The 12243-nt window shown below is 44.0% G+C and overlaps 1 protein-coding gene across 1 annotated transcript in view; it reads right to left on the bottom strand.

The window, feature by feature from the left end:
- Nucleotides 1-12243, bottom strand: part of LOC141112394 (transmembrane protein 272-like) — a 169251-nt gene that overhangs the window by 42577 nt on the left and 114431 nt on the right. Inside the window, exons 4-5 of the mRNA XM_073605196.1 lie at nt 11669-11728; nt 11392-11568 (exon numbers count right to left, since the gene is read on the bottom strand). Of these exons, the coding sequence (XP_073461297.1) occupies nt 11392-11568; nt 11669-11728 (237 nt within the window). The remainder of the gene's footprint in view (nt 1-11391; nt 11569-11668; nt 11729-12243) is intronic.

The following is a 12243-nucleotide window of genomic DNA, read 5'->3' as shown; positions in this document are numbered from 1 at the left end:
AGGCCTGCCCACTGACATCTTTACGATCTCTGCATACCATGGGCCAAGCCGGGGCTATAAAAAGGAGCGACTTTGCTTCCCTTTTGACCCTTCCCAGGAACCGCGGAAGAAGTGCATTTGGAGGGAAGGCATACATTAGATTGTACTGATCCCATGGAATTGTCAGAACATCTGACCCCTGAGCAAGTACATCCCTTGTTCTGGACACAAATTTGTCCAGCTTCCTGTTGAATCTGGACGCGAATAGATCCACATCTGGTGTTCCCCACCTTTGACATATGGTCTGGAATATGTCGGGGTGTAGGGACCATTCTCCTGGGCATAATTGCTGGCGGCTTAAGAAATCCGCTTGCCAATTTTTCACTCCTGGGATGAATACCGCAGACAGGCAGGGAACATGGCTTTCTGCCCATGCAAGAATGCGATTCACCTCCCTTTGGGCCTCCAGACTTCTGGTGCCTCCTTGGTGATTGATGTAAGCCACAGCCATGGCATTGTCAGATTGTATCCAAATAGGATGACCCTGTAGCCTGTAAGACCAGTCCATGAGAGCCAAGTAAATTGCACGAATTTATAGAATATTGATGGGCAAGCATCTCTCGGTTGCAGACCATCTTCCCTGCGTGCATGTTTCTTCCAGAACTGCTCCCCAGCCTGTCAGACTGGCATCTGTGGTTACGATCTTCCATTGTAGTGGAAGAAAGGCTTTGCCTTTCAAAAGATTTTTGGTTCGTAACCACCAATTGAGGCTTTTGCGTATCCTTGGGGATAGGCACATCAGAAGATCCAAGGCATGAGTCTTTTTGTTCCAAGCTGCGAGAATGCTTCTCTGCAGGGGCCTTGAGTGAAAACTGGGCAAATGGAACAGCCTCGAAAGTGGCAACCATCTTTCCTAACAGTCTCATACATAGCCGAATGGATAGACTCTTTTTGCTTAATACTAAGCGGACTAGAGCTCTTACGGTCTTGACCTTTGGCTCTGGTAGAAACACCCTGCCTTGAGCGGTATCTATGATCATGCCTAGATACTCCAACCTTGTTGAAGGTTGCAAACAAGACTTTTCTAGGTTGATTATGCAGCCTAGTCTTTCCAAATGTCTTACTGTCTTGGAGAGCACGGTTCAGGTGTGCCACTGATTGCTCTATGAGTAGAAAATCGTCTAGATAAGCTACCACATTTATGCCCTGAGCTCTTAGATTTGCTAAGAGAGGGTCTAGAATTTTTGTAAAAATTCGAGGAGCTGTAGCGAGACCGAAAGGAAGGGCCACAAACTGGAAATGGCGCTGGTCTACCGCGAACCTTAGATATCTTTGGTGAGCGGGAAAAATCAGCACATGAAGATATGCATCCTTGATATCTATTGATGCCATAAATTCTCCCCCCTGCAGGGTGGAGACCACCGAACGAATTGACTGCATTCGGAAGGATCAAATGTGTAGAAACTGATTCAGATCCTTTAGATCTAGGATGGGTCTGACATCTCCATTTGGCTTTGGAACGGTGAAGAGATTCAAGTAGAACCCTGATCTTTTGGGTTCATTTCTACTATCACTCCCTGGGATAGTAAGCGATCTAAGGCCAGTAGTAGCGGTTCTCGCTTTACTGGATCTTTGGGAACTCTTGACCTTAGGAAACGAGCTGGTGGAAGCTCTAGGAACTCTGTTTTGTAACCTAGAGATACTGAAGAGACCACCCACTTGTCTTGAACCTCTTCCCACCAGGCTCCTGAAAACTGTAGGAGCCTTCCCCCCACTCGGCCGAGTGGGGGCGCCCCTTCTCAGGGATGTTTTGGGGCTCTGCTTGGCAGGCTTTCGTCCCCAAGCCTTTTTCTGCCCTTGGGTGTGACCCTGGGCCTTTCCTCTAAAAGTAGATTGGGAAGGCCGTCGACACTGCTTAGAGCCTGATGTTCCAAGGGTAGGGGAAAGAGACCGTTTGAATGGTGGACGTTTACTCCTCTTAACTGGTAGGAGTGTAGATTTACCACCTGTCAATTTTTTGGATAAAATTATCTAGGTCATCCCCAAATAGGCGTTCCCCTTTGAATGGGAAGCCAGCTAAATATCTTTTGCATGAAAGCTCTGCTGCCCCAGAATACAGAACGGCATCAATCATAAAACACAGCACCTGTGGAAGGTCTGCATAGTTCTCCACTTCCTCACTGGGAAGGAGGCCAAGCATCTGCTTAACCTGTTCCTTGAGGAATTGACACAAACCCACAGTTGCGACTGTAGGTTGGACTACGGTGCCAGCCATGGAGAAGGAGGCTTTTAATAAAGTTTCCAGCTTTTTATCAGTTGGATCTTTAAACACCTGAGCATTGTCCAAGGGACAGGTCAGGTTTTTATTCACACAAGAGACAGCCGCATCCACGGATGGGACCTCCCAAATCTTGGTGAAGCTTTCCTCCAGAGGATAAAGCATAGAAAACCTTTTAGGAGGAGTAAACAGTTTATCGGGATGTCCCCAGTCCTAATACAACAATTTATCCATCAAAGGATGAATTGGAAAGGAAAAGGCAGTCTGTGGGATCCTTCTGACCCCAGGGAAGAAACAGAGGATGTAGCGGCCTCAGCAGAGGGCATGTTAAACGTGGAACGCACTAGTTCAGTATAATACTGGACCTGCTTCTTGAGTGCCTGAGAGGAAGAAGCTCTCTCCTCTTCCTCTGAATCCTCAGACTGCTCTTAATCCCTATCCCTGGATAGGGATCTCTCCTCATTGTCAGAAGAATCATCTGAAAGAGAAAGTGCAGCAGAGGGAGGGGATCTACCCCTTTTTCTGCTATCTTTTAAGGAAGCTGAAATAAAATTCATAATTCTTCCCTCAAAACCCTCCAATGTAGCTCTAAGGGAATCCTCTGTGACATATGCTGGGGCTGTAACATTAGGAGAGGCTGCAAAACCTGACAGGGGCACTGACTCATCCTGTGAGGCTGGCTCCAGTCTTGCAGGGGGGGATGGTAATCTGCAGGCATCTTTAGGACCCCTAGACACAGGCGGTGACTTTCTTGTGCCTTTGTTACCTCCCCCCGAGACCCTCTTATGAGGAGACATAGTCCCAAGCTACAAAGCAGAGGTACTAGTACATATGCAATCACTGTTGTGCTAAAAGTCTCACAATATACATACATGCTTAATACTGCACAACCTGATGCCGAGTAGGTGTTTTAGGATTAGCCTTGATCCGACCACTTTAGGATGCTCACTGCCCTCACTCTGTGTCCATCTGTTTACAGAGCTCTGAACGCTCTGGACTTTTAAATTAGCCACCTGGCGTCTGCACACCTGCAGTGGAGGAAGTGAGCGATTGGACACCAGCTTCACTGAGTGTGTATCTTAAAAAGCACGTAAGTTTGCTCCTTACTCCCTCTAGTGGTGGAAATCAGGTAAGACATGCAACTACTCATTGAAGAAAATCCATTTGTAATATATATATATATATATATATATATATAAAACTTCTCTTACCTGTCCCCGCCACAGGAACTGCTGAGAACAGAGTTTCCAACCTTCACCCATCACGGCAGGTAGCGTTGTGCCAACCTTCAGGGTTTTTTGGGTTCCTACTCAGAGAAACCTCTTACCTGGACCTGTAAAAGACTCTGCCAGAAACTTTCGTGCCACTGTTTTAATAGTAAACCAAGCCTGGTTTTCTCAGAGCCCAGTCCTCCAAAGAGAGACTTATAGGCAAAACCTTGCTTCTTCGGATGACGAGGCCCGGGTACCATACCATCTTGGGAGTCAAAATATCGGCCCGAGATATGGATCCGGTCAGCATAGCCCTTTAAGACCCTGCAGGGACCAAACTGGAGCTGTCTTCACAGCCATGTTTTACGTGACCAACCACCTTAGACACTGGTGAAAAAATTGAGGTCCTCCCCATATGGGAGGGGTTATATAGGGGAGGAATTCTCCTTAATTGGGGTTAACCAGTGTCCAATCACCGATGGTGCCCACTATGTAATGAATACTCTGTGTCCCATGATGTATGGTCAAGAAAATAAACAAAAACAAAAAAAAGCCACAAAAAAGCAGCAAGAAAATAAATAAATTAATTAACCACTTCAAGACCGCCGCGCGACGATGTACGTCCAAACTTTGAACGGGGATATCGTTGTTATGGCAGCAGCTAGCTGCCATAACCCCGGTATCCCCGTTTTCGTGCAGCGGTCGGCTGTCAGATAAAAGTGGTCCCTGCGGCGGATTCGCCGCGAGATCACTTTTATCGGTGGCGGGAGAGGGGCTCCCTCCCTCCCGCCGCGATCCGGTGCCCTCCGCCGCTTACCGGAGCCGTGGGTAGCGGCAGAGGCAATCGCGTCCTTCTGTGTGGTGTGTCTGGAGACAAGTGAGGCTAAGATGGCGCTCACTCGTCTCCAATACACTGCTGGGCGGAAGCAACGTCAATACGTCACTTCCGTCCACGCCTCTTAAAGGCACATTTTTTCAAATGTCATTTTTCTAAATGACTTTTTTTTTTATTGCATTTTAGTGTAAATATGAGATCTGAGGTCTTTTTGACCCCAGATCTCATATTTAAGAGGTCCTGCCATGCTTTTTTCTATTACAAGGGATGTTTACATTCCTTGTAATAGGAATAAAAGTGACACCATTTTTTTTTTTTTAAAAAAACAGTGTAAAAAATAAATAAAATATTGTAAAATAAATAATACAAATAAAAAAAAAAATGTTTTAAAACCCCCTGTCCCGATGAGCTCGCGCGCAGAAGCGAACGCATACGCGAGTAGCGCCCGCATATGAAAACGGTGGTCAAACCACACATGTGAGGTATCGCTGCGACCGGTAGAGTGAGAGCAATAATTCTAGACCTCCTCTGTACCACAAAATATGCAACCTGTAGGATTTTTTAAAGGTCGCCTATGGAGATTTTTGAGGGTAAAAGTTTGACGCCATTCCACGAGCGGGCGCAATTTTCAAGCGTGACATGTTGGGTATCAGTTTACTTGGCGTAACATTATATTTCACAATATAAAAAAAAATTGGGCTAACTTTACTGTTGTCTTATTTTTTTATTCAAAAAAGTGAATTTTTTCCCAAAAAAGTGTGCTTTTAAGACCGTTGAGCAAATACGGTGCAAAAAAAAGTATTGCAATGACCGCCATTTTATTCTCTAGGGTGTTAGAAGAAAAACCATATATAATGTGTGGGGGTTCTAAGTAATTTTCTAGCAGAAAAACCTGTTTTAAACATGTAAACACCTAAAATCCAAAACGAGGCTCGTCCTTATGTGGTTAAGATGTGATGACTCTAAAGTTGTGATAAGAGATCTATGGAAACTTATGGCAACAGACAAAGATAGGAAAAAGAGTCCCCTTTTTTTTACCATTTCCTAGCTCGTCACCTTCACCACTTTTCTGTGTATATATATATATATATATATATATATATATATATATATATATATATATATATATATTTTTTTTTTAGTAGGAAGTCCAATTATTCTTAGCAAATATATTTAACAAATTCAAGCACGATTCCATTTCAAACTTCAAATTTAGTTCTGCTTATTATAATTTGATATTAAAAGGAGAGAAAAAAAATATATTGAAATACCGTCTATTACTCACTCTGCGGCTGTACTTGGCCTCTGTCCCAAAACACAGTCCTTTCTCTCTCCTGGTGACTCTATTATTATGTTGTGCCTATTTTATGACTTTTGACTTTATGACTCTTCTGTTGCTCCTTCCCTTTGGCAAGCTTTACTCTGTCACAAAGCAAGATTTTCCTTCGAGCTTGTGTCCTTACGGGCTTCCGAGCAACCAAGCCGCTGAGCCTCCGAGCCCCCGAAGTTTCTACTCCGTGTCCCGAGCTCCGTACACTCTCTCCTGGCTCTTGGCTCTGCCTCCTCTCCGAGCCCAGCCGAGCTCTCCCGATCAATGCTGATCACTTCACTTGTCCACCGCCCACTGAGCTCCCGCTACAGCCGAGATCAAAGCGGATGCTTCCCCTAGGTCCATCCCGCAACAAACTGCCACTCGGCAGCACTCGACAGCGTGGCACCACGAGGACCCGGCAACCATCGGCTCCACACAAACGGGCACACCCTCTATACGCCTTGGCCCTTCCGCTCCAACGTCCTCCGCCCCACGGCTCCACCGTCCAGGTCTGTCCTGTTCACGTTAACACCTATCCTAGGTGTATCTGTCCGTCCCAGGACCTGAGACCGGGAACCCGAGGCAGGTAAGTCACGGAACCCCTAATACTACTCAGTCACAGTTTCTTTTATCAGGGATTTTAACAAGTAAACAGGCGCAATGCAACAATACCTCTACAGAATGTTCCTTAATAGTCCAGAAGGGCAAAGGTAAATATATATGAAAATATATATGTAGACGGGTCTGTCAGGGCTGCCACCGATGGGACCAAAGCAAGGTCCAAAAAAAGGCTGAGAAGAAACAAGGAAAGCGGTGCCTCTGAATATGGAGAAACCACTGTGCCCCACCACCTCACACCTTCCTCATTGGATTTGATGTGCTGACAGCCGTTTATGGACTTGCTGAGGCTTGCAGTCCCCCTCCTCTCTTCCCATCCAGAGACATGCTTGAACGCAGATGTGCAGTCTTCCATGTGAGTGCATATTGTCTTTTATAATAAATGCTATATTGATACATATTCAGAGGCACCCCTTTCCTTGTTTCTTTTATCAGGGAGAGAACCTCATTTGTCAGCCTGCCAGTCAGCCAGAGCGTTCCTATTTCAAGCCGGCATTTCAATATTTATCTGTTCAGTGTCTGTCCAGTCTCTGTCCCATCTCTCCTTGTGCTTACAGCAGCATATTCCTCCTACAGCACCGCCATCTTGGTCAGTAGCTCCTGCACCATCGGACACTTTTGACACTATTGTCATTTAAACAGCGATCAGTGCTATAAAAATGCACTGATTACTGTGTAAATGACACTGACAGGGAAGGAGTTAAACACTATGGGGCGATCAAGGGGTTAAGTGTGTCCTGGGCAGGTGTTCTAACTGTGGGGGGGTGGGCTTCCATTGACATGACAGCGATCACAGCTCCCGATGACAGGGAGCAGTAGATCCCTGTCATGTCACCAGGCAGAATGGGGAAATGCCTTGTTTACAAAGGCATCTCCCCGTTCTCCCGCTCCGTGACACGATCGTGGGCCTCCGGCGGACATAGGGTCCGCGGGACCCGCGGGCATGGTCACGGAGCATGTGGCAGGTGCACGAGCCCACAATGCCGCGATTTAAAGGGGACGTACCTGTACGCCCATTTGCCGAGCCGTGCCAATTTGCCGAGGTACATCGTTGTGCGCTGGTCAGCTAGTGGTTAAAAAGGTCAAAGTCTTTACCAAATAACTAAAGACCTGTAAGTTTAACTTCTATAGTTGGGAAGATACTGGAGAGTTTATTAAAAGATCACATAGATGAATTCTTGCTGTAAAAAATATTTTAAGTAACAAACAGCATGGATTCATGAAAGATAGAAGTTGTGAGACAAATCTGATTTCTTTTTATGAGGAGGTAAGTGAAACCTTAGACAAAGGGGTGGTTGTAGACGTGGTAAACTTGGTTTTTGCAAAAGCATTTGACACAGTTCCCCAACACACGGCTAATGTGTAAGGTAAAGTCTACATGTTTGGAAAAATTAATTTGTAAATGGATAGAAAACTGGCTAAAAGACAGAATTCAGAGAGTAGTGGTTAATGATTCTTACTCTGAATGGTCTGTTATTAGTGATGTACCCCAAGGTTCAGTGAAGGAACCCTTACTTTTCATTATCTTTATAAATTATATTGGGTCTGGGATTAAAAGTACCATTTCAGTCTTTGCAGATGACACCAAGCTATGCAGTGGAATAACGTCCTTATAAGATGTCTCCAACTTACAAGCCGACCTCAATGCACTGTTTAATTGAGCAACTGTGTGGCAAATGAGGTTTAATGTTGATAAATGTTATGCACTTGGGGGAATCAATGGTGGAGATGGATCTGTTTCCAAAGGGAGCAAAGTTCTTTCTTGTATTACGAGAGGTATAGACTCCTGAGAGATATTATTTTGTCTCAGTTTTGGGCACCAGTTCTCAAAAAGGATATCGGTGAACTAGAGAAAGTGCAGAGAAGGGCAACCAAACTGATAAGAGGCATGGAAAATATAAAAGGTGAACCACAAAGAGAAATATTATATTATCTAGTGAAATGTTGCCAACATCCCTTTATTTTTTATTGTATGATGACCCTTAAAAAGGGACACAAGTACCCCCCGGTACAATGGGACTTTAAGGGCGAACAGAAAGAAAATAATTTATCATAAAATGTATTTAGGAAAATAATTAAAAAGCATGTATGAAATGTATATGCTTCTATGTCACTATGTGATGACGTCATTGCGTTGATATACGCGATGGCGCCGCACATACAAGCGAACATACTTTGCTGACACCAACCCCATAGGAGCACTGCGCATGCGACGGCGGCCTTTAAAGTCCGCAGCGGACGTTTGGCTCAGTGCAATTGAGTGTGTTTTCCATTTTGTTTTTCCAACTTAACTCCATTAAATGTATATGACCATGTCCGCATATTCATTATTATTGGTGTATTTTTTCACCACCTTATAATTTTTTCCAAATTCTTTGCTGTACAAATCAAAAGCAACCAAATCCCCAATATCTAACGATATTGCCGCACAGCTTTCCCGTCTTCTCCATGTGAGGCTCGGTCCATCCCCGCCCGGCGCACGGGGGCCCGTCCTTCTTCCCTCCTTATCTTCATGGGGGGAGATGGCGGGCCCCTGTTATGTTGCATGCCTCACCAGCCTTTAGTGTTCCTCGGACTGCTGTGCAATTGCGACTGTTTGCACCGGAGGGCTTGACCAGCATGACGCTTTGCCACTGCCTTGCAGCGGTTTGGCGCCGTGCAGTTTTTGCCCTGGAGGTCCCGCACACTTTGAGGTTCTTTTTTATTTTTATTTTAATCATACATTTCTTTTTTTTGTTCATTTCTGTGTTCGGCTGCCTCCCGGCGGCCTTGTTGGCTGCCGTGGAAACGGTTGGGGGCGCTTTTTTTCTATTTTGTTTAATTGGTTGTGAGAGATTTTTTTTTACTTTGGGGTACTGTGATTGGTCCACTCACCCAGTGTTAGGTCGCTATGTGATGACGTCATCGTGTTGATATACGCGATGACGCCACACATACAAGGGAACATACCTTGCTGACACCAACCCCATAGGAGCACTGCGCATGCGCCGGCGGCCTTTAAAGTCCGCAGCTGACATTTGGCTCAGTGCAATTTCTGCCTCCCGGGAGCAACAACGCCCCAGCTACCCGTGCCTACATGCTCATATATTTGTGCAAAGTAAGTTATAAGTCTAGATGTGGGGGTTCCCTTTCTCTTTTCCTCTTTGTTCATTGTATTTAAATTCAGCCTGTGCCCCATGTATATTCAAATGACATTTTGTTAAGAGAGGAGGTGCATTTGCTTACTCATAGTTTGTAAGGGACAAGATGCTCTTGCTTCACTCCCCCTTCTCTGCTTCTCTTCCCTCTAGTTTCACTCATAAGGGACTCTCTAACTTATAGCCAATCACAAACAATATTAGCTATCTAAATACTCCAAACATTATTATTCCCTATGTATATTTTATACAACATATCTATCTATCTATATACACATTTTTTTTTTTCTCATATATGAACTCATTTTATTATCCCTCAGGGTTTCCTTGCGTTTGTGTTGTGGTGGCCGTCCTTTGGGGACCTTTGTGAGGGCTGTTCCGAGCTCAGACGGGGTTCTTCAACTTGATGGACAAACAGCGGCAAATTTATTGAATTACTTTTCTAAATAAAACTATCTTTTAATATTTTTTTACAATTCAATACTGGTACGTATGCTGGACATGCTCATATACTACAAATGTTGATGCTGCTTTGAAAGACACTCAGATAAAACTATTTTACTTTGTTTCTGAATATATCTATACCCTCTCCTAAAAATGCCTCTGAGGAAGGGATATTTTCCTGAAACATGTCAGGCTAATGGAGGAAATCTATGTTCATTCTTGAATTTGTAAACAATGTATTCAACAAACAATGTATTGTAAACAATGTGTAAATTTGTCCTTGTTTTGCACTAAAATGTGCTGTACTAACTGTGGCCATGTTTTTATACATGCTTTTTAATTATTTTTCAAAATAAATTATATTTTATGATATATGATTTTCTTTCTGTTCGCCCTTAAAGTCCCATTGTACCAGGGGGTACTTGTGTCCCTTTTTAAGGGTCCTCATACGATAAGAGGCATGAAAGAGCTCAGCTATGAGGAAAGATTAGAGGAACCAAATGTATTTTCTGTTGAGAAGAGGAGATTAATGGGGATATGTACAAATACATAAGGGGTCCATATAGTGAACATGGTGTTGAGTTATTCACTTTAAGGTCATCACAGAGGACAAAGGGGGCACTCTTTACCTCTAGAGGAAAAGATATTTCATCTTCAAATATGGAAAGGTTTCTTTACAGTAAGAGCTGTGAAAATGTGGAATAGACTCCCTGCAGAGATGGTTCTGGGCAGCTCAGCAGACTTCTTTAAAAAAAGGCCTGGATTCTTTCCTAAATTTACATAATATGACTGGGTACTAACATTTATAGAAGAAGGAAAAAAAAGTTCCTGGACGGCCACACTGCGCTGAAGGCATCTTTATTGAAAAATATTTAAAAATCCAACACGGTCACTTCATACACGAAGAAAACAGGGAAGACTGGCTAACATGTTTCACACCGTGCGTTGGTGCTTATGACATCACCACCCGGGGCATGATGGGACGGTGACGTCATAATGGGCGGGATCACCCGGTGACCACGTCCATGCTGATTTAAGTTGTTGCGCACTGCGCACACGGCATTACAGCGGGAGAGAGCGTTGCATCAACATCGGAAGAAGAGCAGAGGGAAGAAGACGACGGAGAAGACCGGGCAAGAGCTAGCAAAAGAGCAGAAGATAGTGGAGGAGCCCGGCAGAAGACACCAGACAGCGGAAGAAGAACCGAAAGAGAGAGCGGAGAAGAGCCGGAGAGGGGAAAAGAAATCAGAAGAGACACCCGAAGTCGGAAGAGACCCCCGGAGCTGCCTAATAAATTACTTTAAAAACCTGTGTAGTGTGTTTTATTTTTGCCACTTTTTTTTCCAGGTGAATGGGTACATGTACCCCATACTCATTCATATAGGGTGGGGGGGCCGGGATCTGTGGGCCCCCTTAATTTAAGAATATATCTTGTATCTGCATTTGAAGTTCCCATCTGCAGCTAGTATTTTATAGTTACACCATGGATTATGTGTTTTTCCCTCTTTATGTGCAAGTAATTTCCTGTTAAAAATTATTGTGAGGATATGTTTATTAAAAAAAACAACTACATGTACCTGCAATAAACCAGGCAAAAGAAAAGAGGCCCAGCACACTCTCTATACCATATGCCACTTTTTCAGCAACCAACTTCAGCGGGATTAGGGCAAATGCTAGCAGATGAAAGACGCCAGCTACTATCAAGTAGATTGGGATTTTGGGTTCAACTGGACAGTTGTAAACATGCATGGACCCTGCAGATAAATGGAAACAACAATGTAAATTTTTGCATTAATGGTAAAATGAAATTGACAAAGAATGTAATATATTTTAAATAGGTACTCTGTTTGTTACCTATGATAATCATGGCAAGGCTGAGTGTTGTCCAGAGCAATAAAGTGAAGAGTTGTGAGGCTGAAAAAGATGATAAAATGCAAATGTTAGTGAACATTTTACTTAATCAAAAAATGTATAAGAAATAAAAGAAAATGTGAAGCACTCATTTAAAAGATGAATAACATATCAAATCACCAGTTCACACTAGTACGCACACTTTTTTGTGCTCCCTTGCCTCCCGGTTTTGACTGCCTATTCATTTCAGTGGGTTGCGAAATGCACGGTAATACAAAGTAGTGCAGGAGTTACTTTTGAAATTGCACAGCACCAAATCGCATATGTAGTATGATATCATGCGGTATGGTGGCTGCAGATGCGCTGCGTTTGCGAGATGCGCTTTGGGTGCCATTAGCAATTTCCAATAGGATATTAGTTGGCTGCAGGGAGGACCACACACATTGACTGAAATTAATCCAATGTCTGCTTAACTGGACACATTTCAATCAGTCTATGGCCATCTTTACAGTTCAGGTTCTAGTACACTGATGACAGTGGGTCGCTGCTCTCCACCTTATCCACACATGGAGCACCCA

Source organism: Aquarana catesbeiana, linkage group LG11 (assembly GCF_042186555.1).
Source record: "Aquarana catesbeiana isolate 2022-GZ linkage group LG11, ASM4218655v1, whole genome shotgun sequence".
In the NCBI taxonomy this organism is placed as follows: domain Eukaryota; kingdom Metazoa; phylum Chordata; class Amphibia; order Anura; family Ranidae; genus Aquarana; species Aquarana catesbeiana.
Note: the sequence above shows the minus strand (reverse complement) of the source record. Positions and strands in the feature narration are given on the sequence as shown.